The 14,688-nt window shown below is 32.8% G+C and overlaps 1 protein-coding gene across 1 annotated transcript in view; it reads right to left on the bottom strand.

The window, feature by feature from the left end:
- LOC100182052 overlaps nucleotides 1–14,215 on the bottom strand; it is a 29,457-nt gene extending 15,242 nt beyond the window's left edge. The window contains exons 1-22 of the mRNA XM_026836277.1: nucleotides 13,984–14,215; nucleotides 13,232–13,394; nucleotides 12,709–12,828; nucleotides 12,010–12,134; nucleotides 11,404–11,584; nucleotides 10,972–11,148; nucleotides 10,252–10,365; nucleotides 9,504–9,623; nucleotides 8,739–8,870; nucleotides 8,083–8,316; nucleotides 7,047–7,304; nucleotides 6,267–6,359; nucleotides 5,676–5,890; nucleotides 5,008–5,155; nucleotides 4,220–4,397; nucleotides 3,885–3,984; nucleotides 3,217–3,341; nucleotides 2,688–2,824; nucleotides 1,916–2,029; nucleotides 1,371–1,545; nucleotides 1,091–1,155; nucleotides 541–689 (exon numbers count right to left, since the gene is read on the bottom strand). Of these exons, the coding sequence (XP_026692078.1) occupies nucleotides 541–689; nucleotides 1,091–1,155; nucleotides 1,371–1,545; nucleotides 1,916–2,029; nucleotides 2,688–2,824; nucleotides 3,217–3,341; nucleotides 3,885–3,984; nucleotides 4,220–4,397; nucleotides 5,008–5,155; nucleotides 5,676–5,890; nucleotides 6,267–6,359; nucleotides 7,047–7,304; nucleotides 8,083–8,316; nucleotides 8,739–8,870; nucleotides 9,504–9,623; nucleotides 10,252–10,365; nucleotides 10,972–11,148; nucleotides 11,404–11,584; nucleotides 12,010–12,134; nucleotides 12,709–12,828; nucleotides 13,232–13,394; nucleotides 13,984–14,037 (3,177 nt within the window). The 5' untranslated portion in view covers nucleotides 14,038–14,215. The remainder of the gene's footprint in view (nucleotides 1–540; nucleotides 690–1,090; nucleotides 1,156–1,370; nucleotides 1,546–1,915; nucleotides 2,030–2,687; nucleotides 2,825–3,216; nucleotides 3,342–3,884; nucleotides 3,985–4,219; nucleotides 4,398–5,007; nucleotides 5,156–5,675; nucleotides 5,891–6,266; nucleotides 6,360–7,046; nucleotides 7,305–8,082; nucleotides 8,317–8,738; nucleotides 8,871–9,503; nucleotides 9,624–10,251; nucleotides 10,366–10,971; nucleotides 11,149–11,403; nucleotides 11,585–12,009; nucleotides 12,135–12,708; nucleotides 12,829–13,231; nucleotides 13,395–13,983) is intronic.
- Between the last annotated feature and the right edge of the window lie 473 nt (nucleotides 14,216–14,688).

The raw sequence follows: 14,688 nt of genomic DNA, 5'->3' as shown, positions 1-14,688 counted from the left end.
AGGTTTATAATGCAACGAAAAACAATGAGAAAAAATTGATTACATTGGGCGTTTCTGTGGCACACAATTTTTTCAAATCTAGTTCAGAAATATAAAAAGTAATAAAGACTCTTACAGCATCTAACATGGCAACAGTTTGTACTGTGGAACAGCCAGAAAAAAACAATAATAACGGAGCGGTTTAAAAAAGTATTGTATTATTTTTTAATGAGGGGTGTCGCGAACCCCCAAACCCCCTCGGCTGCACCACTGAATCTGTACTGCCTTAATTGCAAAGACCTTAACAGTATGACACAGCCACAAGCCATGCTTTATTTAATTGCAGTATACTTCTGTGGGGAAAGACGGTACACTTTTAGCACATAATATCCAAATATTCTGATCATGTTTTAAACAATTAACAAAGGGTGTCCTGAGATTATGATTTTAAAACGTTCTTTGGTTACTAGTTTTTACTACCAAATGGGACAAAAAAATAGAACGAAAGGTGTCCCATCTTTCCCACCCTACTATATATATTTTCCATTTCAAGCTACCCACCTTAAGACCTTCAGTTTGTTTGCTAATCCTCTTATAGAAGCCTTCCAAACAATCCCTATGCTTATGCATCTGAGCTGCTATGTGGAGGTTCTGATCTTCTAGTTTGTCGTACAAAGTACGGACATTAAAGTCCTCCAGCAGCTGCCGGTCTAAAGTGAGAGAATGAATGAGAAAGAGAGAAGAGAGAGAGAGAGAGAAAAAAAAAGGGAAAATGAGAGAGTATAAAAAAAGGTTTTAAAAAACACAAAATTCTGGGAGTTTGTTTTTGTATTAATATATATATATTACTGTAGGTGCTTTTTTGTTGGATTATTTAAATGAAAGAATAAGTGTGCATTGAATAGCATTTTACAACCATTCTTAAATTGTACAGTAGAGATAAAACATTTTGAGCCTAAAACTGGTAACCCATATCTAAATAATGCTTTGAAATTTAATGATTGTAAAATTTTTGAGTTAGAGAATGTTGCACTTTCATACATGCTGCCAATAGTTGTCACAATATTTGTAGTTAAATATACAAAAATTATTATATAACCCTTCTACCCACCTTTAACAAGAGAAGCTTCAGCTCCTTCAGCCTCTCCTCTCTCTCGAACAAAATCAAGCCCTTCCCTGTAGATTAAAAAATGTTTTTTCAATATACTAAATTCAAAAATAAAATCATAATTGGTTAGCTTTGAAAAGTCGCTAAAACTGGTTTAAATAATCTTTTTAACAATTTTTTAAATCAATTTTTTCAATTAAAAAAAAATTTAAAAAAAATTGTTTTTTCCAAATTGCATAATAATATTAATAAATTACTGAAAAAATAACAAAGATTTGTAAACCTTGCGTCTACGGCACCAAAAACCACAGATTTCTCAGGTGCCACGTAAGGTTCACCCAAGGCACGATACCGCGGCTTCCAGTACCGCATTGGGTAAATCCCGGCATCTCGGGGCCGCCACACGAAGACAGCAATGAGCAGTAGAAGAACGATAGCTCCGAAAAGTGCGAGAATGACTGAGGAAATTTGTTTGGTTATTTTTGTGTTTTAATTGACCTATATAAAGTTGGTAAATGATTTTAAATCAGAAAGTGAAGTTTTATGGTTTAATTTAAATTTGAATTAAGTTAGTTTAACTAAGAAATATGGGGTTAATGGGCCAACTGTAGGCTTGAACTAAAGTCGTTTGCAGGCCATACTGTAGGACCTCACCCACATAGAAAAAAATACTGCTAAAAATGCATAATTCTTAAAAAATTACAAAAAAAATAAGTTTTAAAACTGTAAAAATATGTAAAACAACTCTTTGAAAAATGTGCAATTTATGAAAAATTTTAAATTTCCATACAAAATAACCCATTTTATATTCATATTAAATTTACAAACCTGCGATAAGCACCCAGTCTGGTGCTAAGTTTGTAACAGACTGCTTTGCAATGCCGAGTTGTGACAAGGAACTGGTTGTAGCCGGTTGAATCCGGGGTGTAACGCATTGTAAACCTGTGTGGAGCAGTTTGGTAAGTCTTATGCTCATTGTCGAGTTAACATAAATATACTTATTTCAATCTTAAAAAGTTTGTTTTTTTATCGTTTTAAAAATTTAGGGTGTATTTGGATTTCTTTACAAAATTTACAGTCTATTTTGAATTTTTTACAAGTTGAAAGTCTAATTAGGTTTATTTTAAGTTATAATGGTTTTTAATTTGGACAACCATAAGAAACAAGTGGGGTAATCCAATTTCTATTGTATGATGTGATAAAGTACTGAATCCAATTGTAGCAGCTTTAGTGAGCCTTGAATCAAGTACCATCTAGTTACAATGCCGAAGCACTTAGCACTGTACATATCAGTAATACTTAAAATTTAAAATAAAAAAATATATAAAAAAACAAAAACCTAAAAATTAAAAATAAAAAAATATATAAAAAAAACAAAAACCTAAAACTTAAAAATTAAAAATATAGAAAAAAAACAAAAACCTAAAAATTAAAAACAAAAAAATATATAAAAAAAACAAAAACCTAAAAATTAAAAATAAACATTTACAAATAAATATTGAATTATGAAAAAATCTCCAAACAAGCTTAAAAATTATTCTATATTCTTGTATTAAATAAAAATATTTCAAAAGACAACTTAAACAAAATGATTTCTTACCAGTCTGTAGCACATTTACAAAGACTTCCTGCGAAGGTTGTTGAGCGTCAGCGAACACATAAATACCAGGTGTTACAAACAACTGGGCAAAGTTGGACACCGTTAAGTTAGTTTGTGTGATGTAAGTCTGCAGTAACCTGTAAATGGGATGTGGTATAAAAGTGACACTTAACAGCAATTGCTTCATTCAACCCAGTGGTCACTAGTAATGAGTTGTCTAAATTGTCAGCTTTAATAAAAAATATTCACCCACAAAGTTATGTGGTAATTCGTAAGCTGACACGAGGTGTATGAAACAGAAAAGCCATGTTATATCGGCTGCCATTTACGGTCCAAGCGAAGATAAAGCAAGTTACATTCAAAGTTATAAATATTTTTAGTTTTAGACTTATATATTAGGGTGGGGAAAGATGGGGCACATTTTCATTCTATTTTTTCATCCCATTTGATAGTAAACAAAGGACATTCAAAGAATTATAAAACCACACCCTCACGATTCCATATTTTTTAAAAAACATCAAATTCTTACCTGAATGCACCATAGTCAAATGTGGGGTTTGTATTAAACAGATGGTTCCTCACATATACTGGGTAATTGCTTAGTGTTCTATCAGTAGGGTGAACATATACACTGAATATCAGCATCTCATTTAACTGGGGACGGAAAAATACGAGAAAATTTTAGGTTTATGGTTATATATATATGAGCTTAATGTATAGTAAGCAAAAATGAGTTTGGTTTTTAGGAAGACACCTATGTTATTACCTAGTAATTCGGAGGTGTAAAAACTGGCTGTTTTTATTTTGGGTATAAAATGACACATATAGTATAACTCTACAGTGAGCATGAAGTGCATAAATATAACATTTATGACTTGTGTATAGGAAGATACACACGCTATAACACAGCAATTCACAAACTAGGGTTTTCACTTCACTTTTTTTAGAGGGTTACCATAATTGATGGTTTTTGCCTTTTCTTTTCTTGATGTGGTTTTTGCATTTTTCCTATAGCATTCCTTGATTTTTATTGGGCCGTGAAATATCAAAATAATGGCAAAGGGTCCACCAGGCAAAACTTTTAGAACAATTTGGGAACCACCGCTGCTATAACATGGCAGCAAATTTAGGCACATAAATACACCATGTGTTCCATTCAGTTATACTGATACTTGCATATAAGCAAATACAACTTACTTGCAAGCAAATAACAGGGTTGGAAATAACAGGTAGTGTTGTGGCAGGGAGGGTTACAGTTACAGGGGGTGCTGTTGCATTGCTTGTGGTTTGTAAAAGTCTGAAATATCGAAAATATTTTAAAATTTACCAAAAAGTTAAATTAGATAACAAATTATAGGCACTTAAAAATATATGATTTTTTTGAGTAACTAAAAATTTTAAATTTTATTAATTATTTTTGGTTGAAGAAAGTCGCAAAAAAATTGAACACAATTTTTTTTTAAGTTTAAAAATAAAACTAGAACCTCTAAATTGCTAAAAATTATAAAAAATAAACAAAAAATTGTTTTTACCTTCTTCCAAAGTAGCTTGAAACAGATTCGAGAAGATCGTCTTCCACAAAAAGTGATCTTCTTTTTCTAGCAGTAACGGCAGGGAAGAGAGCATTTATCTCCTCCTGCATACTCCCATTAACAACGTTCTCGGCCGTGCTCATTTCGTTTGGTACTGTACCAAAAACTCCATTGGGATCTGGACAAAAAAAATAAAATTTTTCTTAATTATTTTTGTAAAACTAAACAAATTAATCAAATAATTTTACCTAAAATTTTATTTTTAGCCTGGCACAGTCGTTAAAGTACTAGTTTAAGGACCAGAGTATACTGGTTCAAAGCTTGGTGCTGTTACCATCGGCAATTGCTCTAACCCAGTGGTCACTAATGGGTTGTCCAAATTGTCAACCATATATAAAAATACATACAATATGTCCCCACAAAATTACATAAATAGTCATTTGTAACAAGGCCTGGGTGAATAAATGTAACGTTTTACCCTGACGGGCAACGACAGTTGTTATATAACACAAGTGTTCTGTTTGATACAACCCATGCTCGCTTACGAGTTACCACTTATGTAACTTTGTAAGCGACTATTTTTTTTGTTTTTTTATTTGTATGTATGGCTGACACTTTAGACAACCCATAAGTGACCACTGGGTTGGAGCAATTTTCATTAGATGTCTTGACCAAGGACACATACGCCTCCAAAGGTAGCAACGACAAGCATCCAACCTGTAACCTCTATGTTAAAAGCATGCGCACCAAACGTGACTGTGTGGAACGGTTAACAAAACACAACTTACTCATCTGCACAAAGTAAGTATCAGCAGGTGAAGAAATTTTATCCGTTGGTCCGATTACATCGGGAACGGTGACGGGTGTCGTGGCACCTGTGCTGGACTCTGTGGTCGTTATTGTTAGAACTCCGTTCGAGTCTAAACTTGTGGAAAGCTGGAAAAAAATAGTTGATTTTTCTAAAATATATGAATGAATGTACCTAAGTCTACATCTTTTTTTGACATGTCTAGTAAAAACAGATGTTTTAGTTATTTTATTGCTACACTTAACTAATTTTATACTTGTGAAAAACTTCATTTGTAAATGGTTGGATATCTGTTTGGGTATTTTCGTGTTGCTTAAAGCACTTTATTTTGTTTCAGTGAGGTCCTATAGTAAGGTACACAAGGGAAACTAGGATTTATGACAAGGTTGGCAAATGATCCCAAAGTACAGTATTTTGAAAGTATTTTTTTTGAATTTACACAAATTAGGAGCCTTTACTTTTTAGAAGGCCTCTTGAATTTAAGAGGCTTTTTTTGTGACTTGACCAAAGGCAAAGAGCATTTTTAAAATGACCAATGGGCTGTTTACAAAGTGGCTTGGTCTCAAAAAAGCCGCTTAATCTTTGGTAAAAAAAGCCCTTTTTAATAGCCTCCTATTTATACTAAACACTTTTAACCCCCCTACTTACAGTATTACAGTCATAACAATCAATTTCTTGAGTAGCGGTCACGCTGTCACACAAACAAGTTCCAAGATCTACATTCATTGAACCCCCACGGTTGCCACAATAACCATCACATGAATATGTGGTGGCAGTCGTGCATGAACGGTCGCTAGCTACCCTGGTTTCCCCGCTACCACAACGAGTGTCTACTACAGCCTCGCAAGAAAATTCAGAGTTGCCTGGAAAATAAGTTATATATATATTTTATTAAAAAATACAAAAAATGCAGATTTATCTAAAATAAGGTTTTTAGTTTAAACCCATTCAAATTGTATTTTTCCAATATATATATATATATATATATAAATTTATTTTTTTTGGTAAAAAACTTACAATTAAAATGGGTTTAAAACTAAAAATATTATTTTTAGATAAATCTGTAAACATTTCTGTTTTTTTAGTAAAATTTAAAATCTTACTAGTTAAAATGTTACTATCATAGAGCGGACAAATACTTAACTTTAATTAAAGCAAAACATATTTTTAGTTTTTAGGACAAAAATAGCATTTTATTTGTAGTACACTTGTGTGCCCACAAATTGTGAATATTTTTACCTTGGAATTCAAGCAAGTCAGCTTCATTATAATAGATGTAACCTGACTGGCAAATACATGATCCATCACTGGGTTGGAAAGCTCTGTTGAAACCTATACAAACAAAAAAGTTTTAAACATTAATAATAAAAATATACCTTTTACTGAAAAATACAAAAAGATGTAAAAAAATAGAAAAAAATGCTGCTGAAACCACAAAAAAACACATTATAGACGGCAAATAAAATTAAATACAGGACAATTTCAATTCATTGGTTCTAATGTCTACTGATTAATTTAGTTTTTAATGGGTTAAATTGAAGTTTTTAGTTTAAATTGAAAACAGAAAAAAAACACAGAAAAGTGAATTATACTTTGCAAAACAGAAAATCAAACACAAAACTGACCTGTGCATCTACATTAAAATACAAACTCACAAAAACCGACCCAAGCAAGTACATTAAAAAAAAACCCACAAAACTGACCTAAACATGTACATTAAAATACAAACTCACAAAAACTGACCTAAACATGTACATTAAAATACAAACTCACAAAAACTGACCTAAACATGTACATTAAATTACAAAGTCACAAAAACTAACCAAAGCAAGTACATTTAAAAAAAAACACAAAACTGACCTAAACATGTACATTAAAATACAAACTCACAAAAACTGACCTAAACAAGTACATTAAAATACAAAATCACAAAAACTGACCTAAACATGTACATTAAAATACAAAATCACAAAAACTGACCCAAGCAAGTACATTAAAATACAAACTCACAAAACTGACCTAAACATGTACATTCTGTTGCTCCAACACCAGAAACAGCGGAGCTACCACATGGGAAGCAAGCAGGCTGGCCTTCTAAGTTATTGTACATTCCCGCCAAGCACGAAATGCACGCTTCTGCCACTGAGCCCGGGGCGTCGGCATATGTCCCCGCTGGACACGGGATGGCTTGACCCGTTACCCCGCCTACAGAGGTTACCCCACCCTCGGGGCAGTAGTGACCTACTGGACATGGGTTTTCTTGGTAGTTGCCAGTTCCTGTGTAGATATCGAAATTATAGTAAATAAAATGCAACTTTCTATGACCTATGGCATTTAATAATTTAATAATGTTGTAATAGTTTGTTTGTGGAATTGATATATAGTACTGTGGGGGAAGATGGGACACATTTAGCACATAATATCCAAATATCCTGATCGTGTATTAAACAATTAACAACAGTCTATGAAAGTTGTGAGGATGCGGGTATATAATTCATTGAATGTTCTATGTTTGCTACCAAATTGAACGAAAAATAGAATAAAACAGTGTCCCATCTTTCCCCACCCTACTATATACAGAGAAAATGGCAAAATTAGTATTTTTGAAAGATATTTCCTATTTTGCGAGGAAAATATAAGATAACAGAATTTTTTCTTAGACAATTTTTGTTAGTTGCTGCAAAAAAAAACATTTGTTTTAAAACAAAATTGGTAAAAATTAGTTATAAAACAATAATGAATGAGAGTGAAAAAATGTAACCTGTACACTCATTTTCCACACCCTTGTGTGGGAAAATAACAGCTATTTTAACATGGGTGCCCTATTCATGTTCTCCGTGCCCGCATGCAAGTTACCACTTACGCAAATAGCAATAAAAAGCTAAAACACATTTCATTTTACCCTTTAAGCAGAAATCAAAACTAACGGTATTTTACAGTGAAATTAAAAGAAACATTTTACAAAAATTAAAAAAAAGAAAACATTTTACAAAAATTAAAAAAAAAAATTAAAAAAAAATACTTTCAGAGCAGAAACTAAAACTAAACTGTTTACCTTCTGGGCAGAAATACCCAGGTGGGCACGGTTGGCACTTATCGTCATTTGAAGAATTTCTGTACGAACCAGCTGGACATATCATACAAGCTGTTGTTAGGTTGCTACGTAGACTTGATATGTTTAGGGGTTGGTACCCAATATCACATGGACGGGGGTTTCCCGTCCCCTCGGGGCAGTAGAAGGGGTAAGAACACTCGGTAAAATTGTACGAACCCTCGGGGCAAAAATATCCTGAAATTTGAAAATTGAAATTAATAAATTTTGAAATTGAAATCAATTCTTTTTATGGCTAACATTTTTTTTAATTTTTTTGTGTGGTTTACAATTTTTTATCTTAAATTTGTATTTTTTTGTATCGCTAACAATTTTGAAATTTTTTTTAAGCAATTTTTGTAATTTTTTTTTTAATTTATATTTTTTTAAATTTTTTTAGCAGTATTTAAACTTGAACCTATATCCTCAGGTTTACAGTAAAGCATGCTAATCACTTAAATTTACTTTTCTGGTTTAAAAAAACTGTAAAAAAAAAAATTAAAAACATATAAAAAAAAAATTTTTTTACCAAATTTTTACAAATTAAAAAAAAAAAATTTTTTTCAAAATTTCCCACAACTTAATTAATAAAAAATTCTTCAAAATTTAAAATAACACACCTGCTGGACAAATATTTGGTATGCTGGTCTTTTCCAAGCAATAGTAACCGCTATCACATGGCTTCTGGCTTGTAGAACCACCAGGACATTGAAATCCCATATCACAAGGTATACCATTGATATTTGTAACATCTGTATGAATGAAAATATATCAAAATGGAATACATTTATTCTTTTATGATTTTCTCTTTCGGGGGTTGGTCACGAAAGTCAATACAATGACAGTTGTTATAACACAGGTTTTCTGTTTCATACTCCTCGTGCTCGTTTACAAGTTACAAGGTAAGTAACTAGTTTTATGATCAATTTAAATAAAAGTAACTTGCTTTGTCCTTGCGTGGTAGGGCAATGACAGTCGTTATAACACAAGTGTTCTGTTTCATACACCTCGTGCCCGCTTACAAGTTACCATGTATGTTACTTTGTGGGTGATTATTTTTCTGACTAGTCTAAATGAATGAAATTATTTAACCTCACGTGGTGGCAATGACAGTTGTTATAACACGGATGTTCTGTTTTATACACCTTGTGCTCGTTTATGAGTTACCACATAAGTAACTTTGTGGGTGATTATTTCCTACAGTTAATTAACGGTTTTACAGGTTATTAGTGGCCCGTTGTCTACAAAAATGACTATTTAGGGTCGCCTACCACATAAATATAAAAAAAAAGAAAAAAAAAAAATTTATAAATAATTTTTTTTAATTTTTTCTACCACCTTCATATTTTAGCTCCACCACTGCCTACAAATATTATTGTCCTTACCAGTTGTTGTAGGGTCAGGGCAGTAATAACCTGGAGTGCATGAACCACAATCTCCTACTGAAGTTCCACCAGTTTGATTACGCATGGTACCAGCTGGACATTTTGTAGGTGGTTGTCCCCCTATGTAGAAATGTATATGGTTAAAATAGAATGAAATAAATGTATGTAACTTGCTTTATGCTCGCGTGGCCAGAAAAACGACAGTCGTTATAACACGGGTGTTCTGATTCATACACCTCGTGCCAGCTTACGAGTTACCATGTATGTTACTTTGTAAGTGCTTGTAGACTATGGGTGACATAATGGTTAAGAAATAAACAAGAGAAACATGATTTTGGGTTCAAAAACGTGGTTCATTTTAAAATGATGCACAAAATTGTAAGACTAGACTGACAAAGTATAGCCTATGGCTGGCATAATGAGTGTAAAAATGGCCTAAATTTTAAAACCACAAAAATGTGAAACATTTAAAACGGCTGAAATTATAATAAAAAAACAATTGTTAGATACTTTTAGGTGTCTTTAATGACTGCAAAAGCTGCTATAAATGACCAAATTTTTAATACTTTAAAATGGACCAAAAATATGTTACAAAAATACATTTTATATGACTTTTATCTGTCTTTAGTAGCAGTTCTCACAGCTATATAGTAAGAAACCAAGGAAAAAATCTGTATAAAGGTTAGGCAGGCATGCATTTTAAAGTTACATAAAACAGTGAGAGTTTGATAATAGTACTCATACATACCACCAGTACAGTAGAAGCCAAGTTCACACGCTGAAGCTGAATAATCAGAAAGACCAGTTTCATTGCACCAGAAACCTGGTGGACATGGTAGGCAGTCGTCTATTTTGCTTCCTCCTGTTTAAATAAATGACATGAAGTAAATAATAACAAAATCATGTGTTGAATTATTAGGAACAAGCCATTTAATGAATATGGGTATGGCAGTTACAGTTATTTAGATAATGCATGTTTCACACACTTCGTACCCACTTTCAAGATATGTATATGTAACTTTATGGGTTATCGGCGCTATTATATTTTTTGTATGACTAATAACTCAATGCGGGCAACTTAGAAGTGTCTGCTAGATTAAAATATAGACAGTTAAGTGCCTTGCACAAGAAGACATGCAATGACAGTGGTAACAAGCTTTGAACATTGTTCACTTGTAAGTTTTAAACCCAGTGTCGTTTGAGGCTCTGGCAGCACGTGTGCATATTTACAGTAATATCGTACCAGTTTAAGACAATGGTTTATAAACAATATAAAATTAAGCATACAAAATAAATGCTTATATGTAGAGATGAATGTAACTTAATTTATCCTTACGTGCCTGAAAACGACAGTCGTTATAACATCGGTGTTCTGTTTCATACACCTCATCCCAGCTTACGAGTTACCATGTATGTTACTTCATAAGTGATTATTTTTGGCAGATTTTTTCATATAGAAATAACTGACCTGTCTCATTAGCAAAGGTGTACAGCGGGCATGGCTGTGGACCCGCACCACTGTTGCAGTCACTGAAATTCAATCCAAGACAGTAGTGACCTACAGGGCAGTTGTCAGCCACTGGGTTACCTTCATGACACAACAGACCAGCAGGGCAGAATATGCAGTCAGAGAGCTGGCTAGCACCTAACAAAAGTCAAAATTTAAAAAAATTCGTAATGTTTAAATAAAAACAAATCATAATATGCTTAACTTAACAGAATATAAAAATAGCATAAAAATTAGAAATCTCCAAATAAACGTTTTGTTATTTTTTACAGATATTACGGTTTTATAATTTTTTGAATGTTCTTTGTTCACTACCAAATGGGACGACAAAATAGAACGAAAAGGCATTCCATCTTTCCCACCTTACTGTAATATAAAAAATAGTGACTTTACCTGGTGTTGTTCTAATTGTGTTTTCAGGGCAGGGAACTGGGTCAGTTTCCCCAATTCTGCAATAAGAACCTGCAGGGCATGGACCTGCACACGGTTGTAATGACGGGCAGGGGTCAAGTAAGATGCTACCAGTTGGTGAAAAGGAACCAGACTCACAGAAGTAACCAGCGGAGCAGTTGCCCTGTAAAAATAGCAAAAAGATGGTAACTAGCTGTAACGTGCTTTATCCTTGCATGGCCGGAATAGACAGTTGTTATGGCATGGTGTTTTGTTTCATACACCTCATGCCAGCTTATAAGTTACCAAGTATGTTACTTTGTGGACAATTATTTTTTTGTGGATTTTTTCATTTTTTTTATGTGTGGCTGATGATTTGGACAACCTATTAGTGACCACTGGGTTGGAGTTGCCGTTAGGTGTCTTGTCGAAGGACACTTACACTTACAATGGTAGAACGCATATTTGGCTTAAAATAAACAAAAAGAGCTAGAAAGTTGTAAAAAATAAAAAGATTTAAAAAAATGGTATTGAAAACAAAACACAACATTTTTTTAACTGTAAAAAAAATTAGTTAAATTAAAAAAAAATTAAGAAAAAATGAATTACTTGTATTTGTCCACCAGTGCAGAACTTTCCAACTGGACATTGATGACATTCAGTTGGCCGTGCAAATCCCTGGTCAGTGGAAAGTGTGTAGGTTCCATTTGGGCATGTAAGTGGGTACGGGGTGCCTAGGGATGGAGTAAAATATAGGTCAAAATAAAAATTAAGGCAAAAAGTACAGAAAATGTAAATAGAAATAAAAATAAGTAAAAAATTATGGTACAGCAAGTTTACACTGAAAGTTTGTTTTATGAATAAATGAATGTAACTTTTGTTGGAAAATGTTTTTTTTTATTATTTTCTTACTAAAACATGAATAAAACACACTAGACAAGGTTCTAATTTCAATCAGTAATTTAAATAATTGGGGTCATTTGCCTTTTTATATAGGTAAAGTCCTATGCCAAAACACACAAGGGAACTAGTTATACAGTCGGGTGGGAGAAGATGGGACAAATTTCCAATTTTTTTTTTCATTCCATTTGGTAGTAAACAAAGAACATAAAAAAAATATAAAACTGTTGACTCCCATAGACCGTTGTTAATTGTTTAAAACACGATTGGGATATTTGGATATTATGTGCTAAAAGTGTCCCATCTTCCCCACCCTAGTGTATACAACAGTAGCCCTATACCCATGGAAAGTGTCCCATCTTACCCCACCCTACTGTATATAACAGTCGCCCTATACCTCATACTTACCAGCTGGGCAGTATGAAAATGCAGGGCAGGGTTGCTGGCCACCGGTTAAAACATCTTCACAGTAAAAACCTGGTGGGCATAATTCACACGTGGAACCCCTAACTGATGGCTGGTAGGTACCTGTAATGTTTTTTGGGGAAATATGTTAAATTTTTGATGTTTTTTAAACAGGAAAATATGCAGGGCGTATTTAGATAGAGATTTCTATTTTTTTAGATTAATGTTATTTTTTTTGTAAGTTTTGTTATTTTTATTTTTTTTTGTATGTTAGACTATAAAATTCAACTTGTTTACTATGCTGTCACATTGTTAAAGGTACACACTTTAAAAATTTGTTTACATTTATATCAAAATGAATAAACAATTAAAAATTAAAAAAAAAAAAAAAATACAAATTCACAAAAAAGTAAAAAAAAACAAAAAAATATAAATACAAATTCACAAAAATCGCAAAACAAATCACAAATGGAAAAACAGAAAAATGAAAAGGATGCTGAAAATCAGGAAACAACACAAAACACACCTGTTTGGCAAGGTATAGGTGCCGCAGATTGTTCAGGGCACATATGGCCCACTGGGCAATCATACTGTGTGGGTGATGTATTAGACGCATTACCAGGGCAATAGTAACCTTTTTCACATGGCTTGGTTGGGGCAGATTGGCCAGCATTTAAACAGTAGAAACCCTGTAAAAAATGGAGAAATATTGAGTGTGTGTAACAAATTTGGGAAATAATTGAAAAAATGTGGTGTCTTTACAAATTACACACAACTGTAAAAAGTGTTTGAAACTTTTTTGATAAAATTAAAACAAATGTAAAAAAGTATATATATATGTATATATATATATAGTAGGTTAAGGGAAGATGGGACATTTTTTCAATCTATTTTCTCCTCCCATTTGGTGGTAAACAAAGAAAATGTAAATAAATATTAAACCGTATCCTCACGACTTCCATAGATCGTTGTTAATGGTTTAAAACACGATTAGGATATTTGGATATTTTGTGCTAAAAGTCTCCCTTCTTCCCCCACCCTACTATAGGTGTTTAAAAATATACATATATATACAATACTTTCTTTTCAAATACATAAAACTACGGACATTTCTTATCTCAGTTTTGAACTGCTTTAAAATCAAAATCAGCTGTTTAATAAAACCTTTCGAATTAGACCAAAATTTCATATATTTTTAAAATCTCACAAAATCCAAAATCAAATTTTTAATAAAATATTTCAAATTAGACCCAAATTTCACATATTTCAAAAACTCACAGGATTGCATGGAAAACATTCATCTTCTGCAGCAGCACCCGTCGTGTTGCGCATCGTGCCCCTCGGGCAATCTGTGCCATCCGTGGCACCACTGAGGCAGTATTGGCCCACTGGGCAACGACCATTATAAGGCAGACTACCATCGTCAATAGGTGTTGGGGTGTAACTGCCCAAGTTGCATAGATAACCAGCATCACATGGACCTATGTGAATAATATAGTAGCGTGGGGAAAGATGGGACACCTTTTCATTCTATTTTCTCATCCCATTTGGTAGTATACACAGAACATTCAAAGAATTACAAAACTGTATTCTCAGGACTCCCATAGACTGCTGTTTATTGTTTAAAACATGGTCAGAATATTTGGATACTTTCAGCTAAAGGTCTCCCATCTTCCCCCATTGTACTATATGCGTTGTTCTGTTATTTCTGCCAATAGGCATATTGTAAATTGCTTAACTTAGAACACAATATTGTCTTCTATTTTACAAAACACAACATTTATGTAAATTTTAAAATTAATATATATATAGTTATTACTTAATCTTTTTTTTATAAATGTATGAATGTAACTTGCTTTATTCTCGCATAGCCGGAAAACACAGTTGTTATAACATGGATGTTTTGTTTCATACACCTCATTCCAGCTTACGAGTTACCACATATGTAACTTTGTGGGTGATCTTTTCTAATTATTTTTTATC

This window comes from Ciona intestinalis, chromosome 10 (assembly GCF_000224145.3).
Source record: "Ciona intestinalis chromosome 10, KH, whole genome shotgun sequence".
In the NCBI taxonomy this organism is placed as follows: Eukaryota; Metazoa; Chordata; class Ascidiacea; order Phlebobranchia; family Cionidae; genus Ciona; species Ciona intestinalis.
Note: the sequence above shows the minus strand (reverse complement) of the source record. Positions and strands in the feature narration are given on the sequence as shown.